Raw genomic sequence first — 18,588 nt, 5'->3', positions numbered from 1 at the left:
GGAAGATAAAGCGATATCAATTACCCGGTGGGAACAAGAGAGAGAAAGTAGGTTTTTTAAAAAAATAGGAACAGGGCCTTGGGGACCTGTGGAATAATAACAAAAGATCTAACATGCATGTAATCGGAGTGGGGAAAACAGGGAGATGTTTGTCAAAGGGTACCAAATTTCAGTTATGAGATGAGTAAGTTCTGAGGTTCTCATGTACAGAATGCTGACTGTAGTTAATAATACTGTAGTGTGTAATTGAATTTGCTTAGAGAATAGATCTTAAGGGTTCCCACCAAAACAAAAACAAAAAAAGGAATCTGACAGTTGATGGATGTGTTAATTACTTTGATTGCATGTGGGGATCATTTCACCATGTACATGAATATCAGATCATCACTATCTATAATTTTAATTGTCAATTATACAACATTAAAGCTGGGGAAAAAAAAAAAAAGAAAGTGTGATGAATTTCATCCAATGTCCTTTCATGGAATCAACCAATAGAATTGACAATGAGGATAGTACTTTTAGATTATAACTATTCTAATTTAAAAAATTGATTTTTATATTTATGGCACTAGTATCTACTACTTACTCTGTTAGAGTAAATCTTAAGCCTTCTAACCACACACAAAAAAGGGAGCTATGTGATGTGACGGGAGTTAACTTGATTGTGGGAATCATTTCACAATGTGCACGTGTGTCAGATCATCACACTGCACAATTAAAACACATACAGTTTATTTGTCAATTATACCTCAAGAAAGCTGGAAAATTAAAGGAGGGAGTGGGGCAGAAGAGAGGGAGGAACAGTTAGAAAAGGGATTGGTGATGGAGAAGTTCTCTGTCCTAACTGTGGCCACGATTCATGAAACACATAGGTGAAAAAATTGCACAGAACTAAATGCACGCCCAGCACAAATTTGGGAAAATCTGAATAAGCTCAGTGGGTTGTATCGTTGTCGATATCCTTGTCATGACATGGGGCTGTCATCTTGCAAGATGGTAACGCTGCGGGGAGCTGAGCAGAGGGGACACGAGATTTCTCTGTATTATTTATTTCAATAGCATGTGAATTTACAGTTCTCACAAAATAAAAGTTTACTGTAAAATGAGCAACTAGAAAATTGTCACCGGCTCCACTCCTGCTCCTCCCTCTTGGATTCCTTTCTTTTCTTTTCTTTTCTTTTTTTCTGTACGCGGCCTCTCACTGTTGTGGCCTCTCCTGTTGCGGAGCACAGGCTCCGGACGCGCAGGCTCAGCGGCCATGGCTCACAGGCCCAGCCGCTCCACGGCATGTGGGATCTTCCCGGACCGGGGCACGAACCCATGTCCCCTGCATCGTCAGGCAGACTCTCAACCACTGCGCCACCAGGGAAGCCCTCTGTTTTATTTTGTTGGCTCTTAATTACTCATAAATAGAATTCTACTCTGCTATTTGTTGAGTGATCTGAGACCTTTTACTTTTCTACCACCTAGGCAGCCAACTGCAGGGACCCCTAGAAAATGAGGCAGTTCCCCAGGCAGGGTAAGAGGGTCTGACCTGAGTACCTGCTTCTGGGACCGATAATCTTACTAAGACTTTCTGTGCCTCAGTTTCATCACCTGTACAATGGGGTGTTAACAACAGTCCCCACCTTACAGGCTTGTGAGGATTAACTGAGAAAGTAAGTGTAAAACAGTGCCTGGTACATCATTAAAATCATACTATTAGCTGACAGTAAGTGCAAGACAGCTATTATCGTTATTTTAAGTATTATTTTCTGAACATTGGATTCCAAACATACATAAGTCGTTTCTGAATCATCCTCTCTTGTTTCGCTTTCTAGGCATCTTCTGCTCTCTGTTACTGTGACTGATGCACAGTTGCTACATCCTTTACTGAAACTAACACAATGACTTAAAGTAGAGCTGCACTAGGAATGAAGCAGGTTTTCTTGTTTAGTCTAAAAAGATGAGCGACAGCTCAGCTTACACCATGAGATGCTCAGAAAAGGTGCTCTCATGGGAGACTCGCAAGCAGCGATCATTCAGCCTAATGTAGGAGGAATCCTTTCCAGGATGTCTGTAATCCTTTCTCTGTCCCGTCCTGACCTGCATCCTAGTTAAGGCCGTCATCACCCCCGCCTCTATGGCTGTTACTGTCGCCTGTCTCCTGCCTCCTGTTCAAACACGTGCTTCTTTCAGCGGCTACGATCACCTCGACACAACACAAGTCTCTCTTACATAGAATACAAGCTCCCTACTTCAAAGCCTTCAGCGGTGGTCCTTTATCTAAGGGGAAAAGAATAAGCTCCTCAAATGGCATCCGGACATCCACCATCGGCCCATCTGCTTCCCCAGCTTTGCATCTCTGCTGCCTAACATTTTTCCATGTAGGAACGTCAAGCTTCTTATGGGCCCCTGTACCCAGCGCTGTCCCATACCCTGTGCCTTTGCTCAAGAGGTCACCTCTGCCTGTCATGCTGTCCCCGACCCCTTGACCGCACCAATCCCAGCATCTGCACGAAGCTGCAGAAGTCCTGTCCCGTCTGGTTCAAGCACAGGTGGAGTCATCAGCTCGCGTGAGGAGACCGGAGAACCCTCCCTGTGCTGCTCCCCCCATCTCGTGGCCCAGTCCTGAGCGGTCTGCAGCCTGCTCTCTCTGCCAGGGAAGGCCCACCTTGCTGACAATAAACAGGTCCTTCCGCCTCACCATGCCCTCCTTGACCTTGCACTGGATCCCCACTCCAACCTCATTCTCGTTGTGGTACAAGCCCACTTCTATCGCAACTTTTCCTGCCTCCGTCACTTCCCCTGGGGCCGCCTGCAAAACAAAGAACAGAAGTAAACCACCCACATTCAGGAGAGGCCAACCCTAATTCCCCCTTTGCACTCTAGAATGCGCAGCCAATGATCCGTAGAAAATGAAGTTACTGAATTGGTACTCCTATCCCTTTGTCCTAAAATTAGGGAATGTCAGAGTCAGAAAGGATTTATAGTTAATCTAAGTTCAAATTCCTTTACTTATTTGGGGAAAACACTTTAGGTATTTTCAGTGCTTGCAAATAACTGAGCTAGAGGCCGTGTTTCCAGAATGGAACACAGGAATAAATAAATTTAGGATGAATAAAGATGATAGGTGAGCCGCAAGGAGGTACAGGCTCACCCTCTACCCACAAAGACCATCAGCCCAAGTGTGAAGGTAACATGTGCACACAAAGATAATCCATCACACAGAGCATCTGCCAGACCCAAAGGAACGAGATGGACTCTATCAGGAATGCGGAAGTTCGGAAAAGAAAATGCTCACTGTGAACAGGGTTGTTCTAGCAGGCGAGGGGCCTGGAACCAGGGGAAGAGGCCCGGGACGGCTCACAGGACCATTAAACCCAATGTTCCCAAAGGGCTTCACAGCTCACAAGGCGCTTTCTCACTTGATCTTGACATCACCCCACGAGATGCATCAGTATAATGATCTTCATTTAACGAGAACACATTCAGAGTGGCTGGGAGCTAATGCACTAAGTGTCCACCTCAAAGTTAGAAGAACCACTTATGAAAATAAGAATGAATATCAAATATCAATAAAGAAGATCAACAAAGCCAGTGGTTAGTTCTTTGAAAAATCTTAATAAAGTAGACAAACTTTTTGGTTGTTGTCCTTTTTTTTTTGGCTGCGCTGCACAGCATGTGGAATCTTAGTTCCCCAACCAGGGATCGAACCCGGGCCCCCAGCAGTGGGAGCGTGGAGGCCTAACCACTGGGCCACCAGGGAATTCCCTAAAGTAGACAAACTTTTGACAAGACTGAGGAGACCAATTTTTAAAAAAATGACATGAAAGGAAAGCAGTACATATAGATAAAAATAAAGATTTAAAATCTAAGAAACTATTATCAATGACTAGAAGTCGACAATTTGGAAAAATGAAATAAAATGGAAATATTCCTAGAAAAACTTAACTCAAGAAGAAATAAAGCTCAATTGTCCTATAGTTATTTTTAAAATGAAGCAATTAAACACAACACACACATAGTTCTACAAAATTTTCAAGTCAGAATTCACCCCACTTTAAAACAAAATCTTTCTGACAAGAGGTAAAGAGGAAATAATTCCAACTCATTCTACCAAACCACAATGAATTAAACTACATCCCTGGCCTCTACGAGTTAAGTGGATAGAAGAAATAATTTAAATAATATTTTGATGAGCAAGGAGGGATCATTCGAATTCCTACTCATCCAATAACTTCCTATGTGACTTCTGCACGCGGGCCTCTCACTGTTGTGGCCTCTCGCGTTGCGGAGCACAGGCTCCGGACGCGCAGGCCCAGCGGCCATGGCTCACGGGCCCAGCCGCTCCGCGGCACGTGGGATCTTCCCGGACCGGGGCAGGAACCCGCGTCCTCTGCATCGGCAGGCGGACTCTCAACCACTGCGCCACCAGGGAAGCCCCCTATGTGACTTCTTAAATGGATATCTTTTTACCAAAGACTAAGTTTTAAAAGAAAGCAAATTTGAAAAGCTTTTTAGTTAGTGCTATGTCTAAATCACTGACAGGAATTAGAAAGTCCGAAGTAGAGAAAGGTCCAAAGTACTTCCACTATCAGGTTTTTACACGGGGAAGAAGACAAAGTTTCAGTGTTTCTTTTTAGGGCTTCCCTGGTGGCACAGTGGTTGAGAGTCCGCCTGCCGATGCTAGGCGACACGGGTTCGTGACCCGGTCCGGGAAGATCCCACATGCCACAGAGCGGCTGGGCCCGTGAGCCATGGCCGCTGGGCTCGCGCGTCAGGAGCCTGTGCTCCGCAACGGGAGAGGCCACAACAGTGAGAAGCCCGCGTACCGCAAAAAAAACAAAAAAAATAAAAATCAATGTTTCTTTTTAAAACCAAACTGGCAATGGCAGCATTTCCTTGTCTCTTTGATACAGACATTTCCCCAATCTTCCGGTTGGCTGCTGCTCTGATATGTGAGGTGACTGCCAATCTTCCCGCCCTTATCCAAGCATGAGCACCTTTTCTTCTGGGCTTTCCCGGACGTTATTTCTGAATAATTATGATTGGGACTCAATATGAATAAGGACAACCTCCATTTTCAGAAAATCTGATATCTAAATATTCCATCTTTCAAACACAGGAGGAGCCCTGCGGCAGGTGCGGGCGATCAGCTGGGCCTGCGGAGGCTGAGGCAGGTGTCCCGGGGGTGTCCCCGCGGGTGTCCAGGTAGGTGGCCCCTTCACGTCAGGGAGCGCCGAGGAAAGGCGCCGCCCCTCCCCGACCACGGGGCCGCCTCACCTACCAGATGCCCAGGCCCAGGACAGGTATCTTCTCCATGCTTCAGATCACCTCTACAGCTACCGCGCGGCTCCGAGGGACGCCACCGTAGTGGGTGCCCGGATTCGCTGGCGGCACGGTGGTGGACACTTCGATTGGCCGGCGGCTCCGATGGTGGACACCTGATTGGCTGGAGACCCCGGTGGTGGACACCCTGATTGGCTAGCAACGCGGCCGGTTAGCCAGAAGCGCTCGCGGGCAGTGGACACGCCCACATGGGCGGAGACGGAAGGTAGGGCATTGGGGAGAGCATGTGCGCACGCGCCGGGTGGGCTTTGCGGTCCAGGAGGGAGTAGGCCCAGCACCCAGTCTCCTAGCAACACGCTGGCGGCGCACGGCATCCGGAGCGCAGAGATGCCGGGCTGCTGGGCGGGGATCCAGAGGTTCCCAGGGTCGTCTGGGCAGGGCCATCCCCAGGGCAGAGGGGAGAGGACAGGGTCTGAGGCCTTGTGTCCACCGCTCTGAGCGCGTGGGACGAGGGTAGGCTCCCAAGACTCCCACTCCCATGCCAGGGGACACCAGGATACGGGAGGGAAGACCTGCTTCATCCTCTACAAATTGTTGTGCTTGGGCGGGACCCCGAGGGTTCCACGATTTCATAGAAGAGTGTGTTGGCCTTGGTTCTCTGTTGGCGACCCGCTGTGCTGAGTCCTGTAAATGTTTTCTACCTCCTGGGGCCCTTGGGAGCAGAGGACAGCCTGGGGACCTGGGTAGTGCACAACTTGGTAGAGTCCTGGACCGCTCCTCCGGGGGCCAGGGAACAGACCCTCCCTGCAGGAGCCTCCAGTCCTGAGGTGGAAGGGGGCGGAGTCATTGCCTGGGGTGAGGCCTCCTGTCCTCGTGGATGTCCCAGGACAGTGGAGGGAAACTGGGAGACATGGAGGATCCAAGGTCCCTCTGCTCCCCCCTGGATCCCATAGGTCCTGCTTCTTTGCCCCCTGGGGCCTGGGAGCCCCACAAAAGTGGGGCTTGCCTTGATGACCCCAAACAAAGGTCTGTTTTAATTTCTGGTTTCCTGTCTGGCGCTGCAGTGCTGCCGGTGACCACCAGGGGGAAGTTGTGCCCACTGTGGTTAACGGAGCAACTGGCGCAGGGAAGGACACCAGGGATCACGTAAGCCTGTGTACCAGGGGACAGAGGGACACACAGGCTGAGATGAGGCACTTGGGGGCCTGATTCTAAATGTGGGAGGTCCTTGGAAAGTTTCATGCCAGAGAAGGGGAGTATCTGAATTTCATTTTAACCCCTCCATGGGAGAGACTAGGGCATGAGGCCAAAAGGGGGGAAGATTGCGGACCAGAACCCACGCCAGTTTTGAGTTGTATTCTAGCTACATCCCACGCCTTTCTGTAATCATCCATCTCTGAGTTTGTGCATTAGCCTCGTGTGATATCACCCCTGGGGTTTCATTGGTCTTATCTCTTATAGGCCTGATGACATCCAGAAGCAGATGCTAGAATGATCGCCACTGGAAGGCCCAGTGTGTGTGTGTTTGTGTGCGTGTTGGGCGTTACAGGCCCAGGGGCTTTGCACCTGAGTGGCCAGGGTCCCAAGGAGTCTGGGCTCCTCCCTTCCTCTACCTCCACCACTCAGCCCCCTTCTTGGTCAGTTGCAAAATTACTTTTCATATATTTGGGGGGATATCTGAGAAAATTCTTTATATATTGCTTTGGCTTCTTGCTATGGCTGTATTTTTGCATTTTCCTACTGTTTACATACATTATTTGAAGTGTCCCCCTTCTGTCCACCCCAGCATGAAAACAAGTCAGCCCTGAACGTGGAGAATCTGGTTCCTGCCCACCGGAGCAGAGCTCCTGTGTCCCACCTCTCCTCCACCTGCTGAAACGTCATTGGCACCCAGCAGGTTCCCGGCCTGCCGGTGGAAAGGTGGGTGCTTCTCCCCTCTACAGCACAGCTGTGTGTTTTGCGAATGTCGCTTCACCTCTCTGTTCCTGGGTTTGCTCATGTGACAGCTGGGGTATGACAAGGACCAAACTCATAGGGTTACTGCCAGGACTCAGTGGGACAAGCTACGGGAAGTGCTGAGTCCCTGCCTGGCCTGTGGAAAGGATGTGGTGCTTCTTATTTATGATTTTCCTCTCCTCCATGAGGAAGGTTTCTGCTTCAAGCCTCACTTATCCTGTGACCGTGGGCCAGGCTCTCTCCCATTTGTAAAGGAGGTTTCATGTTCTGTCTGTTGGGCGGGGTCTCCTGTCCTGGGTGTAGCCAGAGCAGGGATCCCTGGCGGCTGGCTGGGGGGCCCCAGGTACACTCAGACATCCGAGAAGTTTCATTCTGTCAACAGTACATAAAGTAGCTACTGTGCACAGGCCATTTTCTAAGCACTTAGCAGAGTTTAGTGAACAGAGTGGACAAAAATCCCTGCCCCCCGGGCTTCCATTCTGGTCCGGGGTCCACCAGTCCCACTGGACACCAAGGCAGGTAGTGGACACGTGTGATGCCCTCCTGGCCTCCTCTGGATAGGGGTCCCTCTGCCCTCATTGTCAGAAGGAGGACGGACCCCCGGAACAACTAAAGAAGTGAGTGGGCATCAAGGAGAGGACTCCTGTCTCCACATGGGGCGACATTTGGGGGCTGAGGTTGGGGGTTCAGGCAGAACCCTGGATCCCTCACATCTTGTGATTCCCGCTAGAGGGCTGAGGGCTTTTCCTGCAGGAAGAAAGGAGTCAGAGAGCTGTGGCTGGGGTCCCGGGTCCCCAGGGAGCAGAGGGGAGGCTGAGAGCTCAGAGCCAGTCCGCAGAGAAGATGCATGCACCCACAGCCCAGCCGTGCTTGCCCCTTCCCCAATCTGAGGGCTTAGGACAGAGGTGTGCCGGGTATCCCGATCACACATCGGCCTTGTCGCCCATCCTCCGAGCCCAGCTGCGCACGGAGCACCTACGGTGGGCAGTGACCAGAGCAGCGCAGCCCTCCCTGCCCCCCTGGGGTGGATGTTCCAGCGGGGCGGGGACAGACAGAGGGCTGTGCCTGGCTTCCCTGAGGGAGGGGTCGGGTGGTCAGAGTGTCCTGCATGGACACCGTTTGTAGCCCCTGCCTGTTACCAGGCCTGCCCCTACTTGGCAGCCAGGTGGGGGCGGGCTGAGGTGGGGCTGGCCTCTGGATGGGCAGGGGCTGGCACCGGGGCCCACAGGGGCGCCTGTGGAAAGGAAGGAAAGGCCAGGCCTCTGACTCTGCTGCACGCCCTCTACCTCCAGTACCACCTGCTCCTTCCTGGGCACCTGACTGGATCAGTTTCTGGAGGATTTTTGTCAGCCCTCAGCCTAAAGCAGTTTATGGCTACGTGCAGCTCAGCACGCTGGGCTCAGACCTGGAGCCCCAGGCCTACCTTCTTCTGACCCAGCCAGGGGACCAGGAGCACAGGAGGCAGAGCCGAGCCCAGGGTGAGGAGGCCAGGGGTGGGCGCACATGAGCATAGGAGGAGGGGTCCCTATGGGCCCCTCAGGTTGAAGCCCCCAGGGGCCGCTGTCCGACCAGGAGCAAAGACTGGCCTGGGACCACCCCTCAGCCTGGGAAGACTTCCTCCTGTGGGCTCTTGGGCTCTGGCTCCTCTGGAAAGCACCGGGATGTGTGGTCTTTGGAAGGCGCATGGGAGCGCAGTCACGCCGCCGGTGACCTTTTTCTCCTCTTGCAGCTCCACTGCCCTCCCGCAGTGAGGCTGGCTCCAGTGCCAGCTGCTGTACTATCTCAAGACCTCGATCCAGCTGCATCACTGCAGTGCCAGGGCCAGCTCCAGAGAGGCCCAGCAAAAACAAGGCAAACGTCACTGGTAGAAAGACAACTGAACCTAGGAAAGCATTCCTCAGAACCCAAAGCCGGAGGAAGGTTAGCATCCTTGCTGTTCTGCCCCTCCCACTTCCAGCTGGCTTTTTTGAGCACCTGTGGACATGGCTTCACTACTGTGCCACCAATGCCAGGGGCATCGTGGGCACTGGGGTTTAAAGCCCAGGGCTCTGAGCCCAGTTTAGACACTGACCAGAATGGGGACCTGAGCAGCCTCCTGGAAGACACAGCAGTTCCCTTGGAGCACACTGGGGTTTCCAATGAGAAGACAGGTCACAGGGAGTTCTTTGTCTCATAGGATCAAGACAAACTTCATGGTGGAAGCTAGGAATGGATTTCTTCAGATGCCCACTGTAAAGATGGCAAAACTGAGGACTTGTGAGGGGAATGGTTGCACAGGGATCCCATGTAGCATGAGCGTTCAGACCAAGGAGCCCACGTCCCCTCCAGCCCCACCTAAACTGGTCTTCACTGGCTGACGAGGACAGGGCCCCACTGCTGATCCTGGCAGCTGCCCCGGCTGGGCTGGGACACACCCCTGTGACCCGCTCTCCTCACTCACGCCCTGGTCTGGTCAGCTCCGCGTGAGCCCGGGCTGTGGCGCTCCTTTGCTCTGCTCCCAGGTCTCTGCGACGGTGCCCAGCATACAAAAGGCACTTACGTATGTATTCAGTCAGTGTGATCCTCCCAACGGTCCCAGGAGGTAGTGCTGTTCTTTTACAGATGTGAAGCCTGACACACAAAGAAGCCCTGGGTTGGGGGATGGACTCATTCACATATTCACGTGTACTGCTTCTTGTAGTGTGCAGGCACCTGCAATATAAATGTGAATCCTGGACACCTTCCTGACCTCAGAGCTCACAGCCTAGCAGGCAGGACAGCATCTAACCCACAGCTTGCCAGTGGGAGACACAAAGCTACAGCCACTTCCAGCCCAAGATCTCGCAGAGCTGGGAAGATGTGTCTGTCTGGCCCCAGCTACACAGCGAGATTGAGGACCAGCTATAGAACAAGAGACGCCTCCAGCCTGAACCCTTGGAGCAGCTTAGGAGTTACAGCAGCTCTGGTTCTAGATCCAGGCCGAAAGTGATCCAGGCTCATCCTCAGTTTCCTCACCCACTGTGGTCCTGGGGCCGGAATGAGAGGCAGCCACAGAGTGAGAGCTCCTGTACCAGCTCTGGCACCAGATCTGTGCTGGTGCCAAGCCCAAGCCAGGTGCGTCTCCAGCATCTGCTGCTGCAGTGGCTCTGGCATCCCCGTCAGAATCAGCTTCAGTACCAGAGCTTCTTCCCTTCCCTTGTGATGACAGCTTTTTTTTCCCAAATGTTTTCTATTTCATATAGTTTAATGGCTTATTAGATTTTATGTTTTAAAATTTACCTTTTAATCATTTTAAATTATACAATTCAATGGCATTAAGCAAATTCAATATGCTGTGCACCATCCCCATGATCTATTTCTAGAATGTTGTTATCACACCAAACAGGAATCCTGTGTGCAGTACTGCAGAGGCCCGGATTCTGCCAGCACCCAGGCCTGCTTCTAGCTCTGAGAGAGCTCAGAAGCTCTGTTCCCGACCCAGGGATATTGGCTCTTTCTGTGGGTGCAGAGTGGGGAACCTGGCACCAGGAAGGGTCCCGATCCCCATGTCCCTCCCGCCCCCCTGCCCTCCACTCATCTCCTGTTTCTAAGCATTTCTTCTCCCTGGCCCGTCGCCCCTCCTGAGCACAGCTGACCTTTCCCCCGCCCTTCCCTGACCAGAGCTAATGATCCCTGACAACGCCAACCTGTTCTACAACATGGGCCCTTCAGGACTTTGTCCTGAAGACGTGTACTTTCACCTTGGGGACGCAGGTCAGGCCTGGAGCTAGGGACTCGAGATTGCCAAGGGCTCCTTCTAATCGGTCCCCAGCGCCAACCAGCACAAGGCCACGTCCCCCAGGGTCTTTCTAGTCAGGTAGCTAAGCGTTTACACACCACAGAGTCCCAGACCAGGTGGGCATCTTCCCCCAAACCTGCCAGCCCAGGCCACACCTGGAGCCCTGATTCATCCTGAAACTCTCCTGCTGCAGCCACGATGCCCTCCAACAGGCTGGGCACGCCAGCGCTCCGCTGCACCATGAGGACACAGAGGCGGTCTCCTTAGCCCTGGGCGGTTCCTGGGGATCCATGCTCATTAAGCTCGCTCCAGGTCTAAGATGCTGTGGCTCTGGTCGGACCACCTGGATTGTGTCTCCTGCCCACCCCCAACCTGCAGTGGCCCCTGACTCCTTGCTTGGAGCTCAGAGCCCTATGTGTTCGTATCCAGAAGACCTCCCCAGCATGCACCGTCACCCTCCCTCCCTCCAGCCTCCCTAGAGCCTTCTTCACCCATGGACCCCACCGCCCTTGCCCCTCCCCATACTCCCCCATCCACAATGGACTCACCTCCAAGCCTGGGCTCAGGGGCCACCTCTTGGGCTCCTGGGCACAGCATGGCCTTTGGGGTGAGATTGACCTGGGGCCAGTCACAGCCCCGTGACAGGCAATCTTCATGGTGACTTCTCAGAGTCTCAGTTTGGCTGGGCTTGGTCACTTAGAGCTGAGTGACCCATGCCATGCCATGGCTCATCTATAAATTTGGCACTGAGTGCCCAGGAGGGGCTCCCTAGTAACAGGAATTACCCCCAACACACTCGGCCCTCCCTGTGGGGCCACCTCCTCTGGGGACTCCCTCCAGTCCCTGCTACACCAGCCAGGGCCGCGGCCAGGGCCACGCTGTACCTGGTGTGTGTCCCAGGGTCCTGCCAGAGAAGGCAGGGAGAGGCGGGTGTGGAGGAGTGGCGGGGTGGCCTGCCCTTCTCCTGCCCAGGCCCGTGTCTACGCTACCTCTAGGCTCCCTGACCTAGCCGTGCACCGAGCTGGCCTCGGGGAGAAGTCTGGGGACCAGGACAGCAGGTTGTGTATGGGGGGTATTCCGTGACTTTCACGTTCCCAGGTCTCCAGCCAGCCTGACTGGAGTAGGGTGGCCTGGGGGTCCCAGGGGTCATGGGGTCGCAGAGCAGCGGCCGTTGGGGCCGTGAGATAACGGCCGGGCTGGGAGCCGTTGGTGCCCTGAGCTCATGCGCCCAGTGCACCAACGGCTGATGCTCATGTTGGGTCTTGTAGCCCGCGCTGCCCGGCGTCTGCGTGTGAGCCGGGAGGTGGACTTGGACGCGGGGCCAGCGGCCCCGCGCTGAGTCTGCACGTGGGAGGGAGGCCCCTGCACCCCTGAACGCATCCTGCTGCACCCACCCAGGGCCCTGGGGACGAGGAGCCCAGGCCGTGTCCACACCGAGTGAGGCCCCCACAGTTCCGTGTCCATCCCCTCCTGGGATAATCGGGGGAATCTGAGACCAGGAGAGTTGGGGACTGGCCCAGGGCCCGAGAGGTGGGCCGAGTCCAGAGGAGAAGGGAGGGTTCAGTATCCCGAGGCCAGGGTTTGCTTTGGGAATGAGAGCCCCTAGGATCCTGAGGGACCCCCTGCCCACCTCTCCCACGTGGGGCCCTTTCCTCTGTGCATCCCCACTTGGGCACAGGTGTGACGCATGTGCGACCTCATGTTTTCTCCCCATCCATCTATGATACTTGGTATGCAGAGTACATTTTTGTAGTACAGTATATGAGAAACTTAGCAGTGTTACCTGTGGAATGGAGCAATGAGGTAGATGACAAATTTAAAACATTCTGGATGTTGTGAGATTATTTTTATAATACACATAGCTTTTTTAATTTTCAAAAATAGTTTATACATTGAAGCAATGTGAGAAAAGTCACTTTTAATGTTTCTTTCAACAGGCAAAAAATGTAGGGCTAATTTTTTGTTTTAAATGACATCATTTTAGAAGTAATTATTTTATTGCTGATTGTCTATAGTTGCAGAGAAAAATTCACAAACTGTAAATTAAGTAGATTACTATTTAGAATGTGCTTCACCTGAACTTGGGAAATATTTTGTGACTCTCTAGAGATGGGTTTGTTTATTTAGGAAATATAACTGAGGAAAAACAACTGTATGATAAAAAATAGTTACCTTTTAATTGAGAATAGTTACGTATTAGTTGAGTTACCTATTAGTATTCCTTCTAATGCAGAACTTCAATCTTGGTGAACGGTATGAAGACTTCGTTTGGTTCTCCTGCTCTCTAGTGGTCATTTATCAAAATGCAGAGAAACTTGTATTAGGTGAACCCCCTGAAATTATACAACCCAGGTGTGGGGATCAGGTTCTGAATTTTGGAGATTAGAGGAAACTGAGAAATTTTCTGACTTGATTTCCTCATCTTTGCAACATAAACACCATGTGTCGATTACATATTCCCTTGAGATTACTGATATAAAATTCAATTCTGGCATCTCTTGACTATTTGACTTAGTAAATTATCCAAAGCTACAGTTATTTTCTGTAACTTTTTTAACACATATGGTATAATCTTAGACCTTATCGCTATTGTATAAAGGTTGTTTTGCAAGTAAATAAACACTTTAAAATGTACTTACACTGTTTCCTACTATTAGGTAAGTCCGTTATATACTGTATTTTTTATTCCTCAAAACTACTCCGTACACTTTGTGAAGTACACGCTATATTATTCTGATTTCATGAGGAAATAAAGTGATACTGAGGGGGGCTGATAAGACTGAGGAAGTGGTACACCCCGGGCCCGAAAGACTGAATTTTGTGCCATGACTTTCTTTCTTCTAAAAATCCATATGGTTAATTAATTTTGAATTGATTTAAAATTATTTAACCAGAATAAGTTGGTCATGTTTTAACATATTAGTATGTTTAAAGCAACATTTGTGTATCACATTCTTTAATATGCTAATGTATGCAAGCCTCAAAGACCTAGGTTTTTCTATAAAGTTTAAGAACCAGGCCCTATGATTTTAGAGAAGGTGAGTTTTTAGAAAGTCTAAAAAGAGGTTTTCTATTTTAACTGAAGAATTTAGAAGCAAAAACTAGAGCTTTGTGTCCCTTTTCATGGTAGATAGCAAAGAGATGCTTGTGGGCTAAGAAAGTTGCACCCTGGGGAAGAGTTACATGGTATGGAATTAAGAGTATGATTTCATATAAGGATAATTAACTTCAAAAAGATTTTTCATTGCTATGGAACTCCAGACTAAAAATTTTTAAGTCCTTTGCTTAAAATAGCTTCACTACAAAATCCTTTGCGCATGCCTCTGATAGCCAGGTCTAGATCAGATCATTTCTGATTAAGCCATTTGGCATCTAGACAGGTCACCCTAGTCATTCAAGCCAGTAATGACTTTACCTCCCCTGAGTTTCTACATCTCGTTTATGCTGCTCATACATATGACTTCACAGATCGGAACAATGGGACAATCCTTAAGAACGAAAGAAAGACGATCATCCTATAAGAAGAGTTAAGCCAATAAAATCCACACATAATGAATTAGGTTAGCGGCTTATAAAATAACCAGAGATGCATCTGGATGTGTGCGACTTCACAGGATCAAAGTGACTGGAGTGAAGTTTTAGGGAAGCAGAACAGACTCAGCTATAAATAGGAAGGCACAAATGGGGGGCTAGTTGTACTGTGTCCTGAAGGGTGTTTAAAATATTTATGTAACTGTTTTGCTGTTAATTTAATAATAATAGCTATGTCAAATATTTAAAATCCATTTGTTATAAGTATTAATTCAAGCAATTCTCACCCCAACCCCAAGGAGATGGGTATTCTTGTTAACCACACATTCATGATGAATAAACTGAAGCACAGATGAAGTTAAGTAACTTCCAGGATTTCAATCTAGTAACTGATGGAGAAGGAGTAATTTCTGGGCTCTAGGGTCAGACACATAAATACCCCATTATACTGCCTCATTTAAGATGGTCTACCCCTGTGATGGTTCATTTATGCGTCAACTTGACTGGTCCACGGGGTGCACAGATATTTGACCAAATATTATTCTGGGTGTTTCTGGATGAGATTAACATTTTAATTGTAAAGTAAAGCAGATTGTCTTCCCTAATGTGGACAGGCCTTATCCAATCAGTTTGGAAGCCTGAATAAAACAAAATGGTTGACTCTCCCCTGAAAAGGCCATCCTCCCGCCGGATGGCTTTTGAGCTGGGACAATGGTCTTCATCTACCTTCAGACTTGGACTCAGACTGGAATTTATACCATCTTGGTCCTCAGGCCTTTAGATTCAAACTGAATTACACCATCGGCTCATCTGAGTGTCTGGCTTGTTGACTGTTGATTTTGGAACGCCTCAGCCTCCATAATCGTGTGAGCCAATTCCTTATAATAATGATTATATATGTATATGTATAAAACACACACATATAAAACCCTCATGTGCTATAAGCTCCCCCAAATGAGGAAATGTATGTTATTTTTCTACTATACATTCAGCACCTGTTACAATTCTGCTGCAGTGCAGGCTTCCCAAATTAAGCATGTGTCATTGGAGAGAAGTGCTCACAGAGCAAGGATTCGCTCTTATTCTCTTCACAAAGCACTGTCTGGGAAACAAAGGGACCAAAACTTTGGGGGAGAGGAAGCATTCTTTCATTTATTCATCAGTCACTTAATGTGTATGTAGTATGAAACAGATCTATCTTGTGCTGGGTGAAAAAATACAGAGATAAAATATACAATTACTGCCCTCACGGGCTTCACACTTCTTTGGATGACAATTAAAACCTAAGCGGATAAAATCCTAATTAACAGGGTGACCTCCACATTAATCTGAAATGGGTATGGACCTAATAACGCAGCTTCAAAATCTATAAATCCAAAGCTGATAGAACTGAAAAGGGAAAGAGCTCCACAACCATGGAGATTTCAATATGCTGCTCAGTAACGGACAGAATGAGCACACAGAAAATCAGTAAGAATAGAGAAGCGCTGCACCCAAACAAAGCAGAAAGCCCATTATTTTCAGAAGCACCGTTACATTCACCAAAAGAGACCGTATGCCGGCCCATAAAACGAGTTTGGGTGTGTTTAAAAGGATTGAAATCGTACAACATTCGCATTCCTCCTGGCCGCAAAGCCTCTCCTCTCCGGGTGCAAGTGGAGAGAACTGGGAAGGTGACAGGCAGCGACTGTTTGCAAGTATTCGGAGCTGCGCTAAACCAGCGAGAGATTGTGAGAGCATGAGAGATTGTGGAGAAGGAATAACGCACAGGACTCGACTCCTTGCCGTGACCGTGCGGAACAGGAGGTCTTATCGTTCAGCATTCGTCCCCCGGTTTCTGGCGTGGGTAATTGGACAGATGGCGAGCCATTTCCCAATAAAAAAAAAATAGAAGACAGGCCCCCTCCGTTCTTCTCTCCCTGTAACAAAAATGATTGCTCTACCACCCTTCCTTTTCAAGTCCCGCCCTTTTACAGTCCCGCCCCGAAGAGTAATCGGAAGACCAAATACTGCCGGAAAGTGCGACGCCACATTCCAAGGAGCGGAAGTAGATTTCCCGGAAAGCCGTAAAGCGCCGCCCTCTTCCGGTTAACAACAGCCGTACCGACCGTCCACGCCGGCAGTTCTCCGGTAAGCAGCTCCGCCGGGCTCTCTGTAATTCAGTTTTCTCTTCGATTCCGGGCGCTTCCTTGTCGTCGCCCTCTTCACCTTGGATCATGTTCAAGAAATTTGATGAAAAAGAAAATGTGTCCAACTGCATCCAGTTGAAAACTTCCGTTATTAAGGGTATTAAGAACCAGTTGATAGAGCAGTTTCCTGGTATCGATCCGTGGCTGAATCAAATCATGCCTAAGAAGGATCCGGTCAAAATAGTGCGATGCCACGAACACATAGAAATCCTCACTGTAAACGGGGAGTTACTATTTTTTAGACAAAGAGAAGGGCCTTTTTATCCAACGCTAAGGCTGCTTCACAAATACCCTTTCATCCTGCCCCGCCAGCAGGTTGATAAAGGAGCCATCAAGTTTGTGCTCAGTGGAGCCAATATCATGTGTCCGGGCCTGACCTCTCCCGGAGCTAAGCTCTACCCCGCCGCGGTGGACACGGTGGTTGCAATCATGGCAGAAGGGAAGCAGCACGCCCTGTGTGTGGGAGTCATGAAGATGTCTGCAGAGGAAATCGAGAAAGTCAACAAAGGAATCGGGATCGAAAATATCCACTATTTAAATGACGGGCTGTGGCACATGAAGACGTATAAATGAGCCTCAGAAGAAATGCGCCTGGGCTAAACATAGACCTCGTGCAGTATCTTTGTGTGTGACGGCATGAAGACGGCACCTCTGTGGATAGCAATTCAACAGACGCTAAAAACCGGAAATAGACGAAGTAAAGCTTTGGAACGAATCCATATGTCTGTGCATGTGTCATTGTGTGTGTGTCTGTGTGAGTGTGTATGCCTGTGGATATGTGAGGGTGTGTGTGTGTGTTTGTGTGTTTACAGGGGAGTGATTAGATTTGCTGTCTTGTCTGTTTAAGCAGATATCAGTTCAAACAGGTAAATTATCTCTTAGAGAAATAGATTTCAAAGTCAAGAGCGTGCAGTTGCTAGATGGACCCAAGTTGGGAGAAGAAAAGGACTGGAGAGAGACCCTAAACAACTCTATTCATATGACCGTTTAAGGGATGAGTACTAGAAACAGAAGATCCGGTTAAAAGTACATAGTGGTCATTATTGGTTGTCCACCCAACAGAGTAGCTCCCTCCCTCCTTAGTGGCATAGCTCTGTCCATCCCTTTTCTACGCGAGTCTGGAAAATGCTGATTAGTCAAGGCCTATCACGGTGGTCTATTTCCCTATGAGATGGATTCATTTGTAGGTGGGCGTGGGGCCTAAGGCCAAGGAGGATCTTATGTTTAGGAACCCATGGGAAAGTGAGGGTCCTTCTCCCATGGTTTTGAGTCATTTATAGGTGGGACCACTAAAAGAAAGATGCATGGGGAGAAACTCTTCCCTACTTTGGATGGACATTGGCATATGATTTTGCTCTTGCCAAACACACACACACACACACACACACACCCTTGATTAGCATAAAGTCTGAACATGGTAAAGTTGAAAATAGAAAAGAGTGCCCTTGGTGATCTATGAACCAATGATTAATCAACTATGCAGATTCCATATATTGGGACCTCTTAAGGGGTGTGACTAAGTTCTGTGAAATAATAAAATTTTCTTATAGATTTCTTCATTTGTACTTGAGTTTTCTGAAATTTAAAGCTAAAGAGAGCTCAGTTTTTATAGAGTGGTATCATAGACACCCAACTGAAAAATATCTTAAACAGGGATAAAATAGGTCAGCTGAAAGTTCATCAGTGACTTTCACATGAGCAGTTTCAGTGAAATTCATATGAAAGCAAGATAAATTGCAGTAGATCTGGGGGTGAATGGGGAGTGAGAAGGTTAAGGTGTGGGAGTTTACACTTCATGTTATTATTTACAGAATTTTGGGAATTAAAAGGGTGAAAGGAAGGTCATAGTCAAGATAGTCTGTTTTGGAGTTTATATTATTTTGC

General features: G+C 49.1%; 1 protein-coding gene across 1 annotated transcript; it reads left to right on the top strand.

Annotated features, from left to right (window-relative positions):
* The first annotated feature begins 16,613 nt into the window (after positions 1-16,613).
* Positions 16,614-17,412, top strand: LOC309958365 (malignant T-cell-amplified sequence 1-like). Its single transcript, XM_082834179.1, has one exon. The coding sequence runs from the start codon at positions 16,732-16,734 to the stop codon at positions 17,275-17,277; it is 546 nt and encodes a 181-aa protein (XP_082690305.1). The 5' UTR covers positions 16,614-16,731; the 3' UTR covers positions 17,278-17,412.
* The last annotated feature ends 1,176 nt before the right edge of the window (positions 17,413-18,588 follow it).

This window comes from Leucopleurus acutus, assembly GCF_964270905.1.
Source record: "Leucopleurus acutus genome assembly, chromosome: 1".
NCBI classification, from domain to species: domain Eukaryota; kingdom Metazoa; phylum Chordata; class Mammalia; order Artiodactyla; family Delphinidae; genus Leucopleurus; species Leucopleurus acutus.
The sequence above is the reverse complement of the archived record's forward strand: the minus strand, read 5'-3'. Positions and strand labels throughout refer to the sequence as shown.

What these genes read in the sequence shown, in the direction of transcription:
- LOC309958365 (XM_082834179.1), top strand. Translation starts at nt 16,732, where the DNA reads ATGTTCAAGAAATTTGATGAAAAAGAAAATGTGTCCAACTGCATCCAG.